The 23727-nt window shown below is 37.5% G+C and overlaps 1 protein-coding gene across 3 annotated transcripts in view; it reads left to right on the forward strand.

Moving 5' to 3' along the window:
- LOC125262385 (seizure 6-like protein) overlaps positions 1 to 23727 on the forward strand; it is a 63213-nt gene that overhangs the window by 29895 nt on the left and 9591 nt on the right. For all 3 annotated transcript variants that reach the window (XM_048181131.1, XM_048181130.1, XM_048181129.1), the window contains 7 exons: positions 14293 to 14739; positions 17811 to 17950; positions 19753 to 19948; positions 20438 to 20623; positions 21189 to 21360; positions 21439 to 21608; positions 22430 to 22624. In XM_048181131.1, the coding sequence (XP_048037088.1) occupies positions 14334 to 14739; positions 17811 to 17950; positions 19753 to 19948; positions 20438 to 20623; positions 21189 to 21360; positions 21439 to 21608; positions 22430 to 22624 (1465 nt within the window). In that variant the 5' untranslated portion in view covers positions 14293 to 14333. The remainder of the gene's footprint in view (positions 1 to 14292; positions 14740 to 17810; positions 17951 to 19752; positions 19949 to 20437; positions 20624 to 21188; positions 21361 to 21438; positions 21609 to 22429; positions 22625 to 23727) is intronic.

Raw genomic sequence — 23727 nt, forward strand, 5'->3', positions numbered from 1 at the left:
GACTCGTCTGACCATAGAACACTTTTCCATTTTAAATGAGCCTTGGCCCACAGGACACGACGGCGCTTCTGGATCATGTTCACATATGGCTTCCTTTTTGCATGATAGAGCTTTAGTTGGCATCTGCAGATGACACAGTGGATTGTGTTTACCGACAGTGGTTTCTGGAAGTATTCCTTGGCCCATTTAGTAATGTCATTGACACATTGACATCCCTTTTATAGCTAATCATGTTATAAACCTGATATCAATTAACTTAATTAGTTGCTAGATGTTGTCCCAGCTGAATCTTTTCAAAATGTCTTGCTTTTTCCGCCATTTGTTGCCCCCCTGGCAACTTTTTTGAGACCTGTAGCAGGCATCAAATATGAAATGAGCTCATCTAGTGGATAAAAGTATAAACATTTTATCTGTCATGTTATCCATGTTCTATTGTGAATAAAATATTGGCTCATGTGATTTGAAAGTCTTTTAGTTTTCATTTTATTCAAATTTAAAAAACGTCCCAACATTTCCGGAATTCGGGTTATATATTGGCATCTATGGTTCCATGGAACATTTCCATTCCACAAAAGTTCTTTATAGTGTGGTTCTTTAGATTTTTAAAATGTTCTTTATACTAAGAAAAAAATGGTTCTTTTAAGAACTGATCACTGAAAGGTTCTTTGGGTGAACCAAAAATGGTTCTATCTATGGCATCACTGTGAAAACCCTCTTTTGGAACCTTTATTTTTAACTGTGATTATATTGTGCAGCCCTAGCAGTATTCTTTTAGCAAATGCTGGCATTTATTAAAATAGGTCTAAGGCATCAGATATTCATTGTGAGTGGTGATAGTGATCACTGCGCTCCTACAGATGAACCACTGCTGTACTGCAGACCTCCCAGAATGCTCAGCATGGCTCCAAGAACAACCGTCTGAGCTATAATAAAGGTTGTTGATTGTGAACACCGTCTGGTACTTGTCAGTTGCCAACACTGTAATGTTTACGTTAAACACTTGCATTTCTTTTCCCTGTGCTTTATAATTCTCACGGACAGCTATTTAGCTAATTCCCCCCAATATGCGTGACGTTTTGTAGCATGTAGTCATAAGCAATGTAGCCTTTACACATGTTTTTTTCCACAGCAACTGAATATGAATGGAAGGGAATGCGCCTCAGGAATTTACGGTTACAGTAATTGTCTGTTTGTCAGCTGTAAAGCATGTAGAGAATGTCGCCAGAGGTGGAAAGAGGAAGGGCATAAAAGCAGACAAATGTGGAGATTGAAAAGTCAAGGTTAGTTATATGTTTTTCTATTCAGCCATGCGTTCAAACCTTGACAAGCGTGCAGTTCTTCCCCGCATCCATACAGCCAATGGCGGTGGCCTTTATCTGCTCTGCCCAGAAACACACAGTCTTGCTTAGTCTCTCTCTCTCCCTTTCTCCCCACCCTCCCACCGTCCTCTTTATCTCACGCAATCCCTCCTTTCACAACCACTCTGTTACTCTTTCTCTCTATGGTGGGATCATTGACACCTTTAATGAGTCAGCACACAGTCATAGCACTAAATGGTGATAATGGGATGCCGTGTAGACGGGGGAGATGTGGAAGTGTGTGGGAAGCTCTGCTCGACTCCGCGAGAGCGTGTTTACCGGTTCGGTCAAGTCATTTTTAGCTTATTTTAATGCCCTTTCTTGTACTATGACTGCCCACTTTCTTTCAGTGCCGTTGCTTCCGGGAGTAGTTTTTCCTATTCATTTTCACCATAGGGATTTCAAATAAAGGGTTTTGAACCTTGAAGTGAACTAACCAGCTCCCCAATGAATCCTGTAATAAACTTTGACTTGAAGCATAAACAAAGTTAATTGTGGCAGGCAATTTATTCCATGATTTCTATTTTATAAATCAACTCATTTGCATTGAAAGAGGTGTGTTTTTGCTTAGAAAAGAATGGTTTATTTTAAATACGCTTATGTTGGACTGCTGGTGGTTTGTTGGTAGAACTAACTGAATTAATGCATGATATGGTACAGAAAAAAGCAATTATATTATTTTAGTACGATTTTTAAATGTTTTTGGAAAAAGTCACTTCTGCTCACCGTGGCTGCATTTATTTGATCAAAAATACAGCAAAAACAGTCATATTTTTAAAATATTATTGCAATTAAATATAACTAGTTTCTATTTGATTATATTATAAAATGTAATTTATTCCTGTGATGGCAAAGCAGAATTTTCAGCATCATTACTCCAGTCTTCAGTGTCACATGATCCTTCAGAAATCATTCTAATATGCTGATTTGCTGCTCAAGAAACATTTCTTATTATTATTAATGTTGAAAACAGTCGTGATGCTTCATGTTTTTGTAGAAACCGTAAATGTTTTTGGACTCTGATGAATGAAAATTAAAAAGATAGAAATCTTTTGTAACATTATAAATGTCTTTACGGTCATTTTTTAACAAATTAACAAATTATTTTTAATAGCTTAATAGTTTCATAACTCTATATAATAGTGTGTGAATATAAGCAAATATATAATAAAATTTGAAAACAATTAATGATTAAAAATAAATTTTTTGGCTATTGCAAAATATTCAAATATATATAGGCCTACACAAGACGTTTGAGAAATAGTACCTCATTTCTATTACTGCAATTTTTGTTTTCATGGTAACAGTGACTTGATGGTGGATTTCTGCAAATAAACATGATTGGGGAAGAAAACCTGAATTGAATTCTCTTTGAATCGTGACTTCTACAGTAGCATATAGACCATCGCTCAACCTCAGAACTCACGCTAGGCTCTGTCGGATTTAATAGGTTATTGCTAAAAGTCAGTTTTTCTATAAAGAAAATGAATAGGATTTTTACTTCTGGAACTCTGTTGTTGCTCTCTATAGCTGCTGGCTTTTAGCAACATCCTGATAAAGACGTAACTGTCTCGTGGAGGTAAATACACTGTGCTTTATCAACAGCAGAAAACGCTTGGTAAATCTCTCCAGGTTGTTGCGGCAACAGCGTCTAACTGAAAATCCTCCAACTGCTCTCCAGGCTGCAATTATGACAACTGAATGCCTCTATTTTGATTTTGGCATATTCGCTCCGAACCGCTTTTGGATTTGATCCAGACACACAAAGGGAGGCGGGATAGTAACCATCAAGCGTTTGTACTCAGTTGACAGGATCTCAGGGTTCTTTCTGATCCAGATTGGTCGGGATCTTCCTCTTGAAAAGGCCATTGTGCCGCGTGATTGGCCCTCTTTCACCTCAGTTTGAATGTCAAAAGAAGCTGCTGAGAGGAATTATATTCCTGGATTTCAAGAGACGAAAGGCCTGGAATAGGGCTTGTTACTGAGACAGGGAGCTTCAGCTAGAGTAACATGGGATGTTTTTAACCATGCTGTCATATTTCATAAAACACTTTTAGATTATTTATATTGATGCACATACAGTATGTTGTTTACTTTCTAACAATATGAAGTTATAAAAAGTACAGTTACCACACTTTGCCTTTTTTGTAAACTATGTATCAAATCTCATTACAAAAATGTATTGTGGTAAACGGTAAAGACAGTATTTTGGTGTATGTTCCATGGTACCACGTAATTACCATATTCATATTCTATGGTGTTTTTATGGTACTGTGTTTTGAAGATGCAAAAATCTATGGCATTATTACCATGATTGTATGATGCAATTAAAAGCGACATTCGGGACAGTTTTAGGTGTATATATTTTTCTTTTTTTCAGAGTAAGTAGAAAGGTCTCTTTAGTGTCCTAAGTTACTGAAACTGTGACATTAATTGTCTACCACCTGTAAACTGCGGTAAAATATTGTTTAAACACTTTCCAATAAATATCTGTAAAGCAATTAGGCAGCAAGTGAAAATTTTGTCCTCATGTTTTAGAAGCAGGAAAAATGGGCAAGCGTAAGGATTTGAGTGAGTTTGACAAGGGCCAAACTGTGATGGCTAGACCAGTGTTTCTCAACTCCAGTCCTCGGGACCCACTGTTCTGCACATTTTGTATGTATCCCTTATTTAACACACCTGATTTAGATCATCAGCTCATTAGGAGAGTCTGCATGAACTGAATTGAGTGTGTCATATAAGAGAGACATACAAAATGTGCAGAGCAGTGGGTCCCGAGGACTGGAGTTGAGAACCACTGGACTAGACGACTGGGTCAGAGCATCTCCAAAACTGCAGCTTTTGTGGGGTCTGCAGTGGTCAGTAGCTATCAAAAGTGGTCCAAGGAAGGAACAGTGGTGAACCGGCGACAGGGTCATGGGCGGCCAAGGCTTATTGATGCACATGGCCTGTGTGGTCCGATCCAACAGACAAGCTACTGTAGCTCAAATTGCTAAAGAAGTTAATGCTGGTTCTGATAGAAAGGTGTCAGAATACACAGTGCATCACAGTTTGTTGCGTATGGAGCTGCATAGCCGCAGACCAGTCAGGGTGCCCATGCTGACCCGTCCACCGCCGAAAGCGCCAACAGTGGGTATCAGAACTGGACCACGGAGGTGTTGACTTTGCTTCCAAATTCCCCAGATCTTAATCTGATCGAGCATCTGTGGGATGTGCCGAACAACGTTCGATCCACCTCGCAACTTAAAGGATCTGCTGCTAACTTCTTGGTGCCAGATACCACAGCACACCTTCAGGGGTATATATACTGTATATATTACTTCTGTTTGATTACCAGATTCATATATGTGCAATCCAAAATCCATGCTACAAAAGAAGCAAACCCAGAAAAACAGCAGCTAGAAACTACCGTTATGAGCTCAGTCTGGTTTTAGACATTAATATTTCTCGCATGGTTGAGCTGCCACGGTGGTTTCGCCCCTCCTGCGTTTTTCTCAGCGCTGGCCATTTATTGAATTGCATTTCTTCTGTTTCCGCCGTCACTGTCAGGAAAGCTGTCTGAGTCATAATCCGACAGAATAAGCAGTGTGCGGGGACGGAAAGAAGCCGAGTCAAGGAAACAAGATAAAGAAAAGACAGAGGCAGCGGGAGCGGGAGAGAGAGACAGGGAGGGAGAGAGACAGCATGAGAGAGAGCAACAGTGAGGTTTAAGTTGATGACAGCTGGAGGAGGATTAATTTCTCAATCAGCAGTAGTGTTGGACTCTCTGCTCTTAGTAATTGCTGTGCTGTTGGGGCCCCTGTGTTTGGGGCTCATTATCTCATGTGAATGAATGGCGTTCACGGGGCCAGCTCAACCGCACTGACAACACTGAAAGACGCATCACTGGCTCGGTGTGGACGGGTGTTAATGTGTCTACTTGACGTGAGCAATTTCTAACCGCTGGAATAGTTCATTTGTCATTCAGAGTAGCAGGGAAAATAACAACCTAGTCATTTCTGGTTATTAAAGTTGGTGCACGTGCTTTTTTTTTTGTTTTGTTTTAATAGTTGACGTTGATAAATAGAGTGCTGGGTGATGAATGGAAATATATAATTGTGATATAATTTATTAATTAAATATATGTGTGTGTGAGTATATATAAATATGCATGCATATATAGCTAGTTAATCAAATTCTACACTATTTAATTGCTAAATGGAATATTGCATTTTTGGCATTGTTAATGTATTTAATTTATTGTATTTTTTTTATTTGCGCATATATATATATATATATATATATATATATATATATATATATATATATTAATCAATTGTTTCTAAATTATTGTTTGAAAATTGCATTTTTATTCATTTATTTAATTTGTGTTTATATATACATATTTGTTTAATTAGGATATACAGGTGCTGGTCATATAATTAGAATATCATCAAAAAGTAGATTTATTTCACTAATTCCATTCAAAAAGTGAAACTTGTATATTATATTCATTCATTACACACAGACTGATATATTTCAAATGTTTATTTCTTTTTATTTTGATGATTATAACTGACAACTAAGGAAAATCCCAAAATTTAGTATCTCAGAAAATTAGAATATTGTGAAAAGGTTCAATATTGAAGACACCTGGTGCCACACTCTAATCAGCTAATTAACTCAAAACACCTGCAAAGGCCTTTAAATGGTCTCTCAGTCTAGTTCTGTAGGCTACACAATCATGGGGAAGACTGCTGACTTGACAGTTGTCCAAAAGATGACCATTGACACCTTGCACAAGGAGGGCAAGACACAAAAGGTCATTGCAAAAGAGGCTGGCTGTTCACAGAGCTCTGTGTCCAAGCACATTAATAGAGAGGTGAAGGGAAGGAAAAGATTTGGTAGAAAAAAAGTGTACAAGCAATAGGGATAACCGCACCCTGGAGAGGATTGTGAAACAAAACCCATTCAAAAATGTGGGGGAGATTCACAAAGAGTGGACTGCAGCTGGAGTCAGTGCTTCAAGAACCACTACGCACAGACGTATGCAAGACATGGGTTTCAGCTGTCGCATTCCTTGTGTCAAGCCACTCTTGAACAACAGACAGCGTCAGAAGCGTCTCGCCTGGGCTAAAGACAAAAAGGACTGGACTGCTGCTGAGTGGTCCAAAGTTATGTTCTCTGATTAAAGTAAATTTTGCATTTCCTTTGGAAATCAGGGTTCCAGAGTCTGGAGGAAGAGAGGAGAGGCACACAATCCACGTTGCTTGAGGTCCAGTCTAAAGTTTCCACAGTCAGTGATGGTTTGGGGAGCCATGTCATCTGCTGGTGTTGGTCCACTGTGTTTTCTGAGGTCCAAGGTCAACGCAGCCGTATATGAGGAAGTTTTAGAGTTGTTCTTAGTTGGCCAGCAAACTCGCCTGACCTTAACCCCATAGAAAATCTATGGGGTATTGTGAAGAGGAAGATGCGATATGCCAGACCCAACCATGCAGAAGAGCTGAAGGCCACTATCAGAACAACCTGGGCTCTCATAACACCTGAGCAGTGCCACAGACTGATCGACTCCATGCCACGCCGCATGGCTGCAGTAATTCAGGCAAAAGGAGCCCCAACTAAGTATTGAGTGCTGTACATGCTCATACTTTTCATGTTCATACTTTTCAGTTGGCCAAGATTTCTAAAAATCCTTTCTTTGTATAGGTCTTAAGTAATATTCTAATTTTATGAGATACTGAATTTGGAATTTCCCTTAGTTGTCAGTTATAATCATCAAAATTAAAAGAGATAAACATTTGAAATATATCAGTCTGTGTGTAATAAATGAATATAATATACAAGTTTCACTTTTTGAATGGAATTAGTGAAATAAATCAACTTTTTGATGATATTCTAATTATATGACCAGCACCTGTATGTGTGTATTTACATATTCTTGCTAAATTAAAAAAGTCATAAATTCTACATTCTACATTATTGTTAAATTGATTTTTATTTGATTTTCAATTGATTAATTTATTATTTTTTATTGTAAAATTAGTGATTTTTGTTTGTTTATGTTTATAATTGATTGCTCAGTTGATTTATTAATTTACAGGGGGTTACTTACAACATTTATATGACAATTACGACATTTTGCAGCTATTTTTTTATATCCGGAGGTTGTAGACAGCAGAAAAGCGGTTTCAGCGTTGACAAGCTCTTAATGTGTCTGCTTGCAATTTCTGACTGGTGAAATAGTTCATTTGACATTCAAAATAGCAGGTTTGAAAAATAGTGTCATTAAAATAGTTCCTCTCTTTCTCTCTCTCTCTCTCTCTCTCTCTCTCTCTCTCTTTCTGTGGATAATGGCTCCTGTCCTAACTATACAACCCCGTAGTGTTTAGTGGCGCTGGAGTTTCAGAGTCAGATGGTGTTAGCTTTGTCTGACCCACTTGCTATAAATAAAAGTCCAACGGCGTAGAACCAGCAATTCAACACGCTGAAAAAGATCCAGTGAACAATGGAGAGAAATTGCTACTCTTTGTCCCTATAGATTAAATGATTGACAGAGATAACACCGTGCACTCGCAAACAGTGATTATGGAAAGCTCTTGCCTCAAAACGAACCATTAATGAATGTGTGTTTGTTGTTTTGAGTGCTGAATCGCAATGAATGTATTATAAAATCCAATTTCTCAAAGGTCAGATGTTTTAGTCATCTTATATGAATACAAATCTCTTTAATGCTTCAATTGTTTCTTCTAGACGATGATTAGATTAGAAGATCACAAAGAGGCTTTGCTGAAGTTGAGATTGTTCTTCTAAGAAAAAGACGCCGTGTAATCTCGAATGTGGCTCCTCTAGAGTTTCAGAAGAGATCTCAAACTGCAGACTTTAGTATCTTGGCAACTCTGAGAGCAATCAAAGGTAAAGATGAACTCAAACACATTTCTCGTCTGTTTTTCCTAAGATCAATTTATCTGAACAGCTATCCACATTAATTTTGTAGCTCTGTACTCTTCTGTGTTTTAATAACAGTCTTGTTTGAGTCCATTTTTCTCTTTTAGAAGTTTATTCCTATGAGGTAATTGAGAATTCCTGAGATATGAATAAGCAACCTCTGGCCAATGAAGTGTGCAAAATATTATCAGACATTTCAGACACTGTTGAAGTTTTATTAAGGGGAGTCATGATATGAGAAATCAAATGTTCCTTGATCTTTTGACTTGTAAGAGTACCATTAAGGAGGACCTATTATGCTTTTTTACATGTCCAACTTTCTTCATTGTCTAATGTTGCTGTCTGAGCATGAAAAAGGTCTGCAAAGCACAGTCGAGAGTTATTCTCTATATCTGTTCACACTGTTCCCTGAACTCCGAACACATCACAATATCCCTCATTTACATAATTACAAATGCAAAATAAAGGGAGTTATTTAGTAGTGTGTTGAAACTCACGGTTATGGTAAGGGGCATGACATTTCCAAAACACACACAAAGCAGTTAACCAATCACAACACACTGATCCAGCTGACCAATCAGAGCATGTTGCGCTTTCAGAAGGCGGGGCTTCATAGAGACAGAAACTAAACAGAGCGTTACTTACAGACTGTGAAGGGAGGAGCTGCAACAATGTCAAATATGTGAAAAATAATGTGTTTTTTGAACATTACTAGAAAATCTATTCTAGTAGAGCCCAAAAACAAGATCAAGTCTTTGTAAAAGCATCCTGTAAGTTTCATAGCTTAAAACATCCCCCTCAATAGAAACAGAACATGCATTGAACCGAGCTCCGAAAATGGTTCATTTGGATATTGTGGGATGTGACGTCACATCGGTAAATACATTTGCATATGACATTATGACCATTATGCAATATGACATTTGCAAGTATAGGTCTCTGCGGAACAAAAAGGGGCGTTTTCAAAACAGTATAGGTGTTTTTAACTATCCAATCAAAAAAGTATGGAAGCCTAAGAGGCCATTCATTATTATTATTATTTTTCTTTCTTGTTTTCTACTTTCTACTTTCTTAATGTCTAGATCATGAGAAAACAACTTATGTCTAGAACATGAGAAATAAAGAAAATGTGTTAACCTGAAATGATGACTCAGAAACTTTTAAACTAATTTTATTGACAATACAGACACCGTAGCCACAACCTGATGACAAAACTAAAACAAAAAAAAAGTGAGCAAGTGCGAATGTTAGCTAATGTTAACTCTACAATGTGAGTGGAAGTAGATTGTTTTGAGCTTTTAATAACGGGTAGCTAACTAGTAAATTCACACAAATGAAACATTAAACAACTGCTAGTTTACAACAATCCGCTTACATTCATTTGCAGGCAATCTCTCTCAGTGTTTTTCCAGGAATCTCCCACACGATTTGAGCAAATCCAGTAAAGTGGTTGAGAAATGCCTATCCCTGTTTTAAAACACCCCAAAATTGGAAAACACCCTTTTTTAACAGCAAAGACCTCATATACGCTTCTAGAGCAAGACTTCGAAGAATAGTTGAATAGATAGGCTCCGCCTACTGCCGTTCAGTCATTTAACAAGGCACAGTATTATGGAGAGTTCGCAATGAAACTTTTGTTGACAGATGAAGCAGCTGACTGTACTGAATCTGACAGCAGCTGCATCACAAGTAAACGATTTCATAATGCTTTGTCGGTTTTATGTGGATAATGTTTTCAAAACACTTGTATGCAATAGCGAGGTGATGTCCAATCATAACAGTGGCCGTCGTTTACTGACAAGCCTTAAAGGAGCCGCCCCTTAAAGGTGCCCTAGAATCAAAAATTGAATTTACCTTGGTATAGTTAAATAACAAGAGTTCAGTACATGGAAATTACATACAGTGAGTCTCAAACTCTATTGTTTCCTCCTTCTTATATAAATCTCATTTGTTTAAAAGACCTCCGAAGAACAGGCGAATCTCAACATAACACCGACTGTTACACAACAGGGATCATTAATATGCCCAATATTTGCATATGCAAGCTCATGTTCAAGGCATTACACAAGGGCAGGATGTCTGAATCTGTGCACAGCTGAATCATCAGATGCAAGCAAGGACAACAGCGAAAAATGGCAGATGGAGCAATAATAACTGACATGATCCATGATATCATGATATTTTTAGTGATATTTGTAAATTGTCTTTCTAAATGTTTCGTTAGCATGTTGCTGTTAAATGTGGTTAAAGTTACCATCGTTTCTTACTGTATTCACGGAGACAAGACTGTCGTTATTTTCATTATTAAACACTTGCAGTCTGTATAATTCATAAACACAACTTCATTCTTTATAAATCTCTCCAACAGTGTGTAATGTTAGCTTTAGCCACGGAGCATAGCCTCAAACTCATTCAGAATCAAATGTAAACATCCAAATAAATACCATACTTACACAATTAGACATGTTGCATGACGAACGCTTTGTAAAGATCCATTTTGAGGGTTATATTAGCTGTGTGAACTTTGTTTATGCTGTTTAAGGCAGTCGCGAGTTCGGGGGCAGGGAGCATGAGAATTTAAAGGGGCAGCAGCCTGAATCGGCGCATATTTAATGATGCCTCAAAATAGGCAGTTAAAAAAATGAATAAAAAAAAAATCAGTGGGGTATTTTGAGCTGAAACATCACAGACACATTCAGGGGACACCTTAGACTTCACTACATCTTTTGAAAACGCGTTCTACGTCACCTTTAAAACAGATCATTTCAGTCAGAGGGTCAGAATGAGGGTTGAAAATAATTTTGCATATATACAAAAAAAAATTATTACTATTATAAGTGAACCTCAAGAAACATATTCAAATATTTTTTTAAAAATCCATTTCATGAGCCCTTTAAATATATTTCTTATAAATCCAGTAGTCAGCTGGCTTCTTGATTCTCTAATAAATTCAGAACAGCATGTATGACATACATGGACCAATTAACTTTCACTAGAGGACGAAGTGGCCCTGTTCACTCCGCGTTAGGTGGTTTCCTCTTGTACTCACTTTCATTACATGTTTTATTGCTCAGACAACGTCCCTGGACAACACTCTATCACTCTCCGAGGGTAATAGCTTTTTTCGCCAGTGTAATTTAATTGATCAGGTGCTTCCTCTTTTTTCACCTTGAAGAATGGCCGCTGTGGTGAAAAAGCCAACAGAGATTAGAAGTCGTATGCATCTGAATTAGTTTGTTATGTGTGTGTGTGTTTTTTTAAAAAATGTTTCAAAATCTGAAATTCAGTTAAAATGATAAGAAAAAAAAAATCCCACATTTTGAATGTGGTCTCATACTTTTGGATCCTTGCTGTATGTGGGAGTATATATAGTGCAGAAAATAGTCTTTTTTTGGTCCAATTTAAACAAAGCATAAGCATGACAATTTAATGTCACTTTTTATATCTAACTGGCTCATTGATATCTTTTTGGCAGAAAATGAAAGGCTGAGGTGTTTGAGTGGCGTGAGAATGAGTTCAGGCGGTGGGTTGGTGTGCAGGAGGCGAAGCTCCACATATTAACACACGTAGGAAATGGCGTGTCGGTGCATTTCTTACGGCATCGTTTCTCCGACACGCTTCATTTGTGTTCCAGTCCATCCTCCCCATCATGGACTGTCTGCAAACCTGAATCAGCAGCACAGAGAGAGGGAGTTTTAATAACTTAGAGTCCTGGCATTGGTCCACTTAGCCAGATAGTGCTGTGAAAACTAGATTCCCCCTTAGCTGAATCTCCCACCTCTTTTACACCGACCCCTCATCAGTGATACAGCTGACATCTGCCCTGAATGAATACAGCAGTGGAAGCCTGCACTTTACCATAACCTTATCACAAATCATGCACATTATCGCACTTATGTGTTTGGCAACAAGCTTTTCCAGAGGAATATTTTATAGCTCAGAGCTCACAAGACTCAGAAAATGTACAAATCTGTTATCAACTTTGGCTTAGATTTTTCTAAAATTTCTTAATCGTTAACTATGGAGTTAGAAGGTTAAATTATGGTTTCATAATATCCAGCTATTTTTTTTTTATCATTACATGTGGTAAATGTTTGTTTTTAAGAATACTTATTCATTTTTTTAAACATAAAATATTTTATTGCAAATAAAATGTCCTTTTTTTGTGGTGGAGCCAGTGAAAATGGTGTCAGTGATGTGTGACACCATGTCTTAAACGTACATTATGGAGCAGTGTTAGTTTAGTATTATTTTTATAGTATTATACTTTTTATTAATTTTTTGAACAAACTTTTATTTTCATATTTTCAGTTTTTACTTAAATGTGTTTTTGTCATTTTTGTTGATTTTTTTTTTTAAATATTACTATTTAGGTTGAATTTATTTTTCAGTTGTAGTCACAGTTGTAGCTCGATGATCTGCCAGTCTAGGTCTTTCATAAAGGGAGACTCCTCATGTGTTTGCATAATGATGCATTTAAAAATAAATGGCCAAATGGATCTTTATTAAAGTCCACATTGTTGTTGCAAATGAAAAATAACAAGGATATCATTATCATTAATATTTTTTTTCAGGTTAAATGTTGATTATTAGTCACTCAATCCCCTTTATCTAAACTTCTCAACTTAACCGTCAGGTTCTGAACTGAATCCTCCTCCAATATTAGCCGTTATAGTGTGCACCGGAAATAGTAGACCATCTGGGGACTTTTGGCATACTCTTTTCAACATACACTGCATTGAGATGCATTTATTGTAATCTCACATACTATTTAGGATGGATTGTATGCACATGGGAGACGGGGAGATGCTGCATCTGAAATTGCATACTTCCCTACTATATAGTAGGCACAAAACATAGTATGTGACAAAAGAAGTATGTCTGAATTCACAGTACTCGTGAAAGAGTAGGCAAAATGTGCCGGGATGACCTACTAGTTGTGGCGAGATTCTGAAGTGTACACTCTAAAAAATGCTGGGTTAAAAACAACCCAAGTTGGGTTGAAAATGGACAAACCCAGCAATTGGGTTGTTTTAACCCAGCGGTAGGGTTAAATGTTTGCCCAACCTGCTGGGTAGTTTTACTTAACTCAACTATTGTTTAAAAATTACTGTATTGCTTAATTAAAATTAACCCAAAGTATGTTGGAAATGAACATTTATTAATGTTCAATGAATAATTATTAAACAATAAACATTTATTAAATTGCTTATTAATAAATTTATATTAATGAACTATTAAACTATTAAATTTGTATTAATAAAATATTAAAGATTATTAATAAACATTCACCTTTTGTCTATTATTGTTGTCTCTAATTGCATCTGGTTTTTAATTTCCCAACTATTTTGGGTTCATTTTAAGCTAGCCATATAGCAATTTTTAAACAATAGTTGGTTTAAATAAAACTACCCAGCAGGTTGGGCAAACATTTAACCCAACCGCTGGGTTTGTCCATTTTCAACCCAACTTGGGTTGTTTTTAACCCAGCATTTTTTAGAGTGTACATATGATGGACACTTTATTATCCAATGAGGCCATGGGAAAGGAGTAAAGTGAAGTAAAGTGATGCAACTGACACTGGTAGGTCACATGACTATGACAACATGACAGATGTAGTCTGTATTACATTCATACTACATACATTCATACTATATAGAACATACTTTTTTAGCAGTTGAGTTGTAATTACTTATTTAAAACAAGTAGCTACTCAAGAGTATCTGATTTCGGATGCAGCCATTGAGTAAAGCGCTGTAAAAGTGTGTATAGCAGCTCAGATTATCTGATCTTGGAAGAATTTGATGAGAAATGTTCATACTGAGATCTTTGACTTTTGTTTGCAGACTTATCTTGACATTTTGAGATCTCTTCTGAAACTGCAGAGTTACTGGGCTTTATTTCTCTTGAGACAAGTTTGAGAAGCAGAGCAGTTTCCAATTGCACGGATATCGGTTAAGTTTTGTTTACTCCCTGCTAATTGTTATCAAACTCTTTTTCTTTGTCCCAGATGAGACCGATTTGACTCCTCCACCCAGCTTCACTCCAGTGATGCAGGTACCGGTCCCTAAAGAAACCCCCAGAGGAGTTGCGTCCATGGGGCAGGACTTCCTAGAGTCGGTCCTGTCTCGTAAGGATCATCTTTTGGCCCAGAAGGGTGTGACTCTTCCCAGCGGTTTACCCCCTAATCTGGTGCCCATGTTGGGTAAGGGGCTCGGGGCTGGAGCAGATGCCCTGTCATCTGACCAGCCCTTCCTGAGGAAGATGCTCCCTGCACACAGCGGCACTGGCCACCCTTCTTTACCTCCAGCCTACGACCTCCCCACCGAACCCCCGGAGGCCGTCGCAACGCCGAGCTGGGATACTGACGCTCCAACCGCACTCACAAAGCCTTCAGTCGCCACTGCTGTTCCCACCACTGTGAACGTTGAAACAGCGTCTGGTGTTCTCACCTCAGGTAAGACCGAGATTCAGAGAAACCTGAATCACGAATGAGTCATTATACTGTTGGCTGCTAGTAGTTGTTCCTCATGCTGCTGCACATTTACAAATAGTTGACCTTTAATTAACTTCATCGCATTCCCAGCAGTCTCGCCAACTCTCATTGAAAGTGAATGACTTATGGTTGCTTTGCCACTGAAAATCATTGCATAGCTGGGATTCTGTTCAGTTTTTATGCAAGTGGAAACCCAAAGATGTGGATAAAACATCCAGAATGTGCATAAAAATATGCTCTTGCATATCAAGAAAAATCATGTGACTGTGTCTCAAGTCATGTGACTGAATAATTTGCTCAGATGCAGTGTTTTCTTTTGGTGTGTTTGATTTGAAGCGGTGCTGCGCAGACTGATCGGTGTATGACTTCAAAGTATCGCAAGAGCAATTAGAGAGCAGATGGTAGTGTTGTCAAAAGTACCGGTACTTCGGTACCAGGTCAGTACTGAAATTTTAAAAATGTGACGATACCAACATTTTGAGTACTGTTGAGCGGATTCTTAAACACCTCTGATTGGCCATTGTGTTCACGTGTTCAACGGATATATCTGTGATTGGCTACAATGATCAACGCTTCAAAAACACGTTGTTCACTGAGTGCTTACACAGATAAACATAGGAGCATTTGAAAGCAGTCGTCTATCAAAGGATCCGTCCATCAGTGGATATATTAAGGATCCGCTGATGGATGCCTGCTTTCAAACGCTCGCAATCTGTGTAAGCGCTCGGTGAAGAGCGTCAAAGATGTCTGTTTACAACATGCTTTTGAAGCATTGATCATTGTAGCCAATCACAAACATATCTGTTGAACGTGTGAACACAATGGCCAATCAGAGGCGTTGAAGAATGCGCTCAAAATAATAGGGGGAAATGCTGGTCACATTTTTAAAATTTCAGTACTTTATTGGTACCAAAGTCGATACTTTTGACAACACTAGCAGATGGATCCAGGTTCAGACTACACTAGGGTGACCATATGTGCCATTTTCCCAGGACATGTCCTGTCCAGGATTTCTAAGTTGCATAAAATGTAGTTTTGGTTTTGTTTTCATATTTGCGGAAGGTAATGATTAAAAAATTATTTTACCAATAGCGTGCATTATACATAATCGACCAATCGTGGCTTGCGAGAAGGCTGGAGAACGGTCAAAGCATTGCAAATACGACAACATTTTAATGCATTGCATGAAGACTGTCAATAAGAACAGTGGCTTGCACAGACCTCCGTTTAGAAATCGCGTTCAGAGGGCACATCGATATGACCACTTTCACGATTAAAGAGGCAAGGGCTCAAGCCATTTTAGACAATTTACAAATCCTGGACAGGACGCGTCCTGGGAAAATGGCACATATGGTCACCCTAGTCTACACAATATTTTTGTCTGTTACGATAGTCACTGTGTCAGATTATGTGATTTTGACTCCTAAATTTTTGTTGTGTGGTGAACAAGAAACGTCAGACTATGTGTTGCTTCCCCACTAATCATCGCTTGCCAGTGCGTGACGTCATTGAGAAGGCAAAACTAGCGACTGACTTCTGGAAACGGGAGCATAAACAAACAGGCTGCTGGAGCGTCATGTTAGCTAAGCTTAAAGGGTTAGTTCACCCAAAAATGAAAATTCTGTCATTAATTACTCACCCTCATGTCGTTCCAAACCCGTAAGAGCTTCGTTCATCTTCAGAACACAAATTAAGATATTTTTTGATGAAATCTGAGAGCTTTCTGACCTCTGATAGACTGCAATGCAATTGCCACTTTCAAGGCCCAGAAAGGTCCATGTGACTCCAGTGGTTCAACCTTCATTTTATGAAGTGACGAGAATATATTTGTGCACAAAAACAAACAAAAATAACGATTTTATTCAACAATTTCTTGTCTTCTGTGTCAGTTTCGTATGCTGTCGACGTAGTGAACATAGTGCAGCGTCGCATGCGTCGCGCTGCTCACGTGAACAGCGTCGGCCAATAACGAGCCTCCGTTCTGATGTAGAACCTGGAAGCGCTGCACTGTGTTATACTAGATTTGCGATGTTCATAACTGTGGAAATGCATTATGTGTGAAAAGATCCATTACTAAAACTGAAATTAAAAAAATATTTTAAATATATTTAAAATATTTAAAAAACTAAAAACATGAAAAGTCATAAAAATTTAAATTTAAACAAATTATAAAAATAAAAGTTGATAATTAAAATTATTTCTAAATATAATAGTGAACAAATAATATTAAATTATTAATAATGTTGAAAAAAATAACACTGCTACTGTCCAGTATCTGTTGTGATGACTAACAAACATTTTGTCAGAATGATTTGTCTGTAAAAAGTTAATTATCATTAATTATTTAAGCCAGTGCCTATTTGCACCAAGTGCAAAGGCTATTTTCACTAACTCTGCCAACCATTGCTCAGATATTTTATTTTTAGTACTAAGAACAGCATGACATTTTTTTTTTTTCACTGTTTGCATTACAAGATGCTAAGATTTTGTTGCTAATTATGCTTCTTAAATTAGCATAAATAGCTGTAAAAGATCTATTTGTGACAAATTTCCCCCAGAAGTGATTATTTTGTTCAAGATGGAAACACGAGATGGAAATGCGAATGGTTTTGCAATTTTAAATTTGCAGCTTGAACGAAAATATAGCTAATTTGAACACCTGTATCTAGTATCTGATATTAGAATGATTTCTGAAGGATCATGTGACACCGAAGACTGGAGTAACGATGCTGAAAATTCAGCTTTGCATCACAGGAATAAATTACATCTTAAAATATATTCAAATAGAAAACAGTTATTTTAAATTGTAATAATATTTCATAATATTACTGTTTTACTGTATTTGTGATTAAATCATGTAGCCTTGGTGAGCAAAAACATTAAAGTTATTCCAAACGCTTGACCTGTAGCGTACGGCTAGATGATGTAGATATATCTCCTCACTGTTGTTCTCTTTCTCAAATCCCCTTTGCACAAATTCTCAGATGAACGGTTGGTTTTTTTAATGTCTTCTGTCTGGCATTTTCCTCCAGCTGCAACAAACTGCAGGGTCAATTTCACCGACCCAGAGGGCTACATCGATTCTTCAGACGATCCGCCCCTTCCAGAAGGAGCGTTCCTGCAGTGCACGTACACAGTGACGGTGTACACTGGCTACGGCGTGGAGTTACAGGTACACTTCCAGCTCTTCAGGGTTCAGATTTGTAGACATTTTAATATGAGGTTTGAATATTGCATCTATTAATCATACTTTCCTCCTCCTTCAAATAATATGACAAACTGCACTGGATTCTCTTGACTGCACGGGCACCTGTTAATGCATGAATCTCTTTAAATGACATGCTAATAGACTGTGTAATTCAACTAATATCCAGCTGCAGAACACCGACCACAGCATGTGGCCCAGAGGGAGTTATCTGGAAATGCAATCTGCTGCTTAACAAGCTTTTTTTTTTTCTGCAATGCAATCTGATTTCTCCTGTGCCTAGCACATTTTCCCAACACCCTCGGATACAGGTGACTGCGCTTAACAACTCTGTGTCCAGTCGAACGTGCCCTCTAGTGGCAGATGGTGTAATTGCAGGGATCTAATTACTGGAGTTGAGCACCTTGGGCAGGCAGCAGTATGTTCCCAGACAGCCAGAGCCGCACAAGCAGATGTTAATGAGAGAAACGGGGGCTTGTTGCAGCAGTGCCCGCGTGCAGCCCGCTATAATCCCGTGTCCATGTCCGCTCTCCCTCTGCGGATAATTCATGCCCGTGACATAATCTCTAATTACCACTTTAATCCACAGCCAAAGGCCTGCTGTGTGTTTGTGTGTGTGTTAAATATTCTGCCTCAAGGGATTAAAACACTTCCAATTAATTTGGTATGTATACACACACTGTCCTCATGGGATCAGATGAGGTACGGATAATCCACGCTGGCCGTGATATGGTTTAAAGTCAACATGAAAAATTAAATGCACACTTTTTACTTTCTTAAAGGGATAGTTCACCCAAAAATGAAAATTTTGTCATCATTTACTTGCCTTCATGTTGTTTCAAACCTGTATAAGTTTCTTTCTTCTGTTGAACACAAAAGAATATATTTTGAAGAATGTTTGTAACCAGGTAGTTGAGGGAAGCCATTGCCTTCCATAGATTTTTTTTCCTACTATAGAAGTCAAAGGGTGCCACCAGTCTCGTTTTAATATATATTTTTAATAAAAATATGAATGCACATATATATATACACTGATCAGGCATAACATTATAAGCACTGACAGGTGAAGTGAATATCACTGATGATCTCTTCATCACGGCACCTGTTAGTGGGTGGGATATATTAGGCAGCAAGTGAACATTTTGTCCTCAAAGTTGATGTGTTAGAAGCAGGAAAAATGGGCAAGCGTAAGGATTTGAGCGAGTTTGACAAGGGCCAAATTGTGATGGCTAGACGACTGGGTCAGAGCATCTCCAAAAATGCAGCTCTTGTGGGGTGTTCCCGGTCTGCAGTGGTCAGTTTCTATCAAAAGTGGTCCAAGGAAGGAACAGTGGTGAACCGGCGACAGGGTCATGGGCGGCAAACAAGTCGGTTCCATGGAGGCTCCACCTCGCAACTTACAGGATTTAAAGGATCTGCTGCTAACATCTTGGTGCAGATACCACAGCACACCTTCAGGGGTCTAGAGGAGTCCATGCCTCGACGGGTCAGGGCTGTTTTGGCAGGCAAGGGAGACCAACACAATATTAGGAAGGTGGTCATAATGTTATGCCTGATCGGTATATATATATATATATATATATATATATATGAAGTATTTTTAATGATTAAAAAGGGACATTATCTCTATATTTTGAGAATTACTCACATGGAAATACCTTGGTATTATCATCAGATACCATCATTGTACCATAGTACACTACATGCTATACATACTTCATAATGTATTGTGGGTTTCTTACCAGATGATTGGCATTCCATTGTTGTAGGTCAAAAGTGTCAACCTGTCAGAAGGAGAGCAGCTGTCAATCAGAGGGGTAGATGAAAGCGGAGCCTTGCTCGTACTGGCCAATCAGACGCTTCTGGTGGAAGGTCAGGTGATCCGCAGTCCAACCAACACGCTGTCCGTGTTCTACCGTTCGTCTCCAGAGGGAGGAGTCGGCATGTTTCAGCTGCATTATCAAAGTGAGTCTTTTCAAAACAAGCCACTTATGTGTTAAACAGGGCATCTTTGGGACTTGTGGTTTTATAGAGATAATTGCTCTTTTACATAAAACTGTGAAGTTTATATAATATTACGGTAATGAATCCCACAGGTGCTTGTGTAAATGTTAAAAACACTCCTCATCCAGAAGTCTCATTAGTTTAGTAGTCTTTGCCTCCAAACTTTTAATTGAAAAATTCTCCGTTTGGTTAATTTGCTCTGTTATCTAACTTGATAGCTTCTGCCATGTCCATTAACCGGCTAATGTTCTTCTAGTTTCACACCAGGGTTCATTTCACAAGGCTGTTTTTGGTTGCAATTTGTTTTGATCAGCCTTCTCAAGTGGAACTAGCATTCATTTTACTCAAAAATGATTAAAGGAATAGTTCACCCCCAAAAAATCTGTCATTATTTACTCAGATGTCATAAAAGGAGAATTTAAAAAGGAAAATCTGGTCTTTCTTGTCCAGTTTTTCGCCTGAGTTGTGCTCTACCTCGACGGCCTCATTTTGGGGAGGTGTCAGTAAAAGATCTGCATCCCGGAGGCACGGCCCATTTCCAGTGTCACATGGGATACCACCTGCAGGGGGACGCCACACTCACATGTCTCAATGCCTCGCTGCCTGTGTGGAGCCAACGAGAGCCAAGCTGCAGAGGTGAGACATTAAGGAACGCGTGAAAAGTGCTGAAATGTTATCATTTAAACAAACCCTTAACACTAAGTGTTCAACTTGTATATTCTTTCTAAACTTATATATTCTCACCTGGAAGAGATATAAAGTGGGCAGAAAAATCCCATAGACCTTCATTGATGGAGATACTAGAGTCACATCTAGAGACCAAAAATATTAATATATAATAAAAAATTTATTATTAATAATATTATTATAATAATTATTAATAATTAATATTATTAATTATTTTTATTTATAAAAAGTTTTTATTTTATATTTATTTTGTTTTTCCCCCTATATATATGTGGATTTATTTATTATTTTATATATTATATGTATTATATTTGTTATATATAAATATATTTTTAGAATTATAATTTATACATATGTACTATATATATACATATGTACTATATATATATATATATATATATATATATATATATATATATATATATATATATATATATATATAAACTTAGTTTCTTTTATTAATTATTTTAAAAAGTGAATCATAGTTTCACATGTTCCATATGTTCTTTTCCAGCTTTGTGTGGCGGGGTTGTAAAAAACGCCATGGTGGGCCGCGTTCTGTCCCCCTCACCCCATCCGGGTCCTAACAGCACCCTGGACCGCAGCTGCTCTTGGTCCCTGGAGGCTCCTAATGGCCAAAGGCTGCACCTGCATTTGGAGAGAATGGTGTTGGGTCCGACAGACAGGTAAATGCACGTATCATTTAAATCAATGCATGCTTTTTATATGTATATAAGCGGCTCAGCCTTTCTCCCATGATACAGGCTTGTCTTATGGAGCGGCCTCGACGCAGGTTCGGTGGTCCTGTTTGATTCTGGCCATGGCGGCCCGATCCCGTTTGAGGGAGTGATCAGCGAAGGCCCGGCTGTTCGGGTCCAGTTTATAACAGACCAACCTAACAGTCACAACACTGGCTTCAATATACGTTACGAAGGTAGGCCAGTTTGATCTCTGTGGGCAGTGTCCCAAAACGTATTTAGACATTTAAGTAACACTTAAAAATTTATGAAATCTATTGCATTAGATAAAAGTTTTTAGGAACATTAGATCAGTTTTTTTATAACATTTTTTTTTAACAAGCATTTTTTTATATTTTTTATCATTTAAAACCAAAAATAAAAGTGAAATTCTGCTTTAAAATAAATAAATTTGGTTTGATATTTTATCTTTATGTCTTATATCTAATATTTTATGGTAACAATAAGGTCTCATTTGTAAACTTTAGTTAATGCATTAACTAAGAATAAGCAAGACATTTATTACTATTACTATTATTTATTATTAAGCAAGTATTTATTTATATTTGGTAACATTAGTTAATAAAAATGCTCAACTGTTCATTGTTAGTTCATGTTAGCTCTGGTCCATTAAATAATATTAACAGATACAACTTTTGATTTTAAGAATGTATTAGTAAATCTTGAAATGAACATTAACCAAGATTAATAAATGCTTTAGAAGTGTTTTCATTGTTAGTAACAAATGGAACCTTATTGTTTTTTTATTATTATTGTTTTATATTAATTTCTTACAGTATATCTCATGCAATAGCATATATATTTTAACACATAATATATATATATATATATATATATATATATATATATATATATATATATATATATATATATATATATATATATATATATATATATATATGTAATAAATAACAGCTAAGGTTAATCCATCCAAAATGTTTCTCCGGATTGTTTATTGTTACTCTAGCTGACAGAACTTCTGATTCTTCACGTTTAGCATTCGAGAAGGGCCACTGCTATGAGCCATACATCCAAAATGGAAACTTCAGCACAACAGACCCGACTTACGGCGTTGGGACGGTGGTGCAGTTCACCTGTGACCCCGGCCACTCGCTGGAGCAGGGCCCGCCCGTCATTGAGTGCATCAACACACGAGACCCCTACTGGAACGACACAGAGCCCCTCTGCAAAGGTAGACTCGTGACGCTACGACATCTACGCCAGACTATATCATTACCCTACATGTTACATAATACACATCACTACGAGATAACATTAATCCTTTGCTAAATGTCATGGGATGGCAGATTTGAAGCTAATTGGAACATTTTCTCTAATTATGTTATGGTAATTGCGTTGAATGTTAATGGCATGTTAATATCCAAAAACAGCCTTTGATCTAATAGTGCTTTTTAGAATTTCATATTTTTTGCTGCTGGGCTGATGAATATTTTCATGACAGCCTAATCATCAGTAGTCGATGAGTATTAGTTATTGCCCTATATTTAACCTTGTTGTAAGATGGGATAAATGAGTTTTTCTGTGACTAACAATAGGTTGTAATAGATAACAGCTGAGCATAACACTGGTCAACTCCACATGATGTATTACACATGCTTGTTATCGCTTTTACATGCAATGTTTATCGCTTGTCACGTGCAATTAATATCAGAATGCAGCTAAGGTTAATCCATATATTAGGGGTGAGACAGTTGGCTCACGAGACAAGAAACGAAACTGAGTTCACGAGAACGAGACAAGATTTTTACACAGTATTTTTAAGAAATCCTCAATGATGAAATGCATGACTAGAAAAATAGTCCGCAGATGCATTTGAAATGTTTTAACTATCATGTAATCAATGTCATTTCAGTTCTACTTTCTGAGAATGAATTATCATATGCAGTAAAAGACAATACTCAAGCACTGTTAAAGGTTTTAGCACAAACTCAACTGACTGGTTTCTCTCCTGTATGATTTCATGAGTCTCTCAGACCTTACTGACAAGCTTCTACAACTTTTGACCTCCTAACTGAACTCCTTTCAACAAATTGATCATAGAAATAAAAACAGTATAAATAAAAATGAATAACACAGTTTTCTCTTAAAATAAGTGCAACCATAATCAAAGTACAACTACACCAGCCTAAGATAGCTTTCATATTGGGAGATATTTGATGCATCAGGGAGCCGCTTTCAAAATGTGGGATATTGAAATCACGTTTGAGTGCGCGCTTGCGTTTTACTTTCGCTTGCACTCTTGTGCAACGAATCCTCTGCCATGGTCTTGTCAGT

This window comes from Megalobrama amblycephala, linkage group LG2 (assembly GCF_018812025.1).
Source record: "Megalobrama amblycephala isolate DHTTF-2021 linkage group LG2, ASM1881202v1, whole genome shotgun sequence".
NCBI classification, from domain to species: domain Eukaryota; kingdom Metazoa; phylum Chordata; class Actinopteri; order Cypriniformes; family Xenocyprididae; genus Megalobrama; species Megalobrama amblycephala.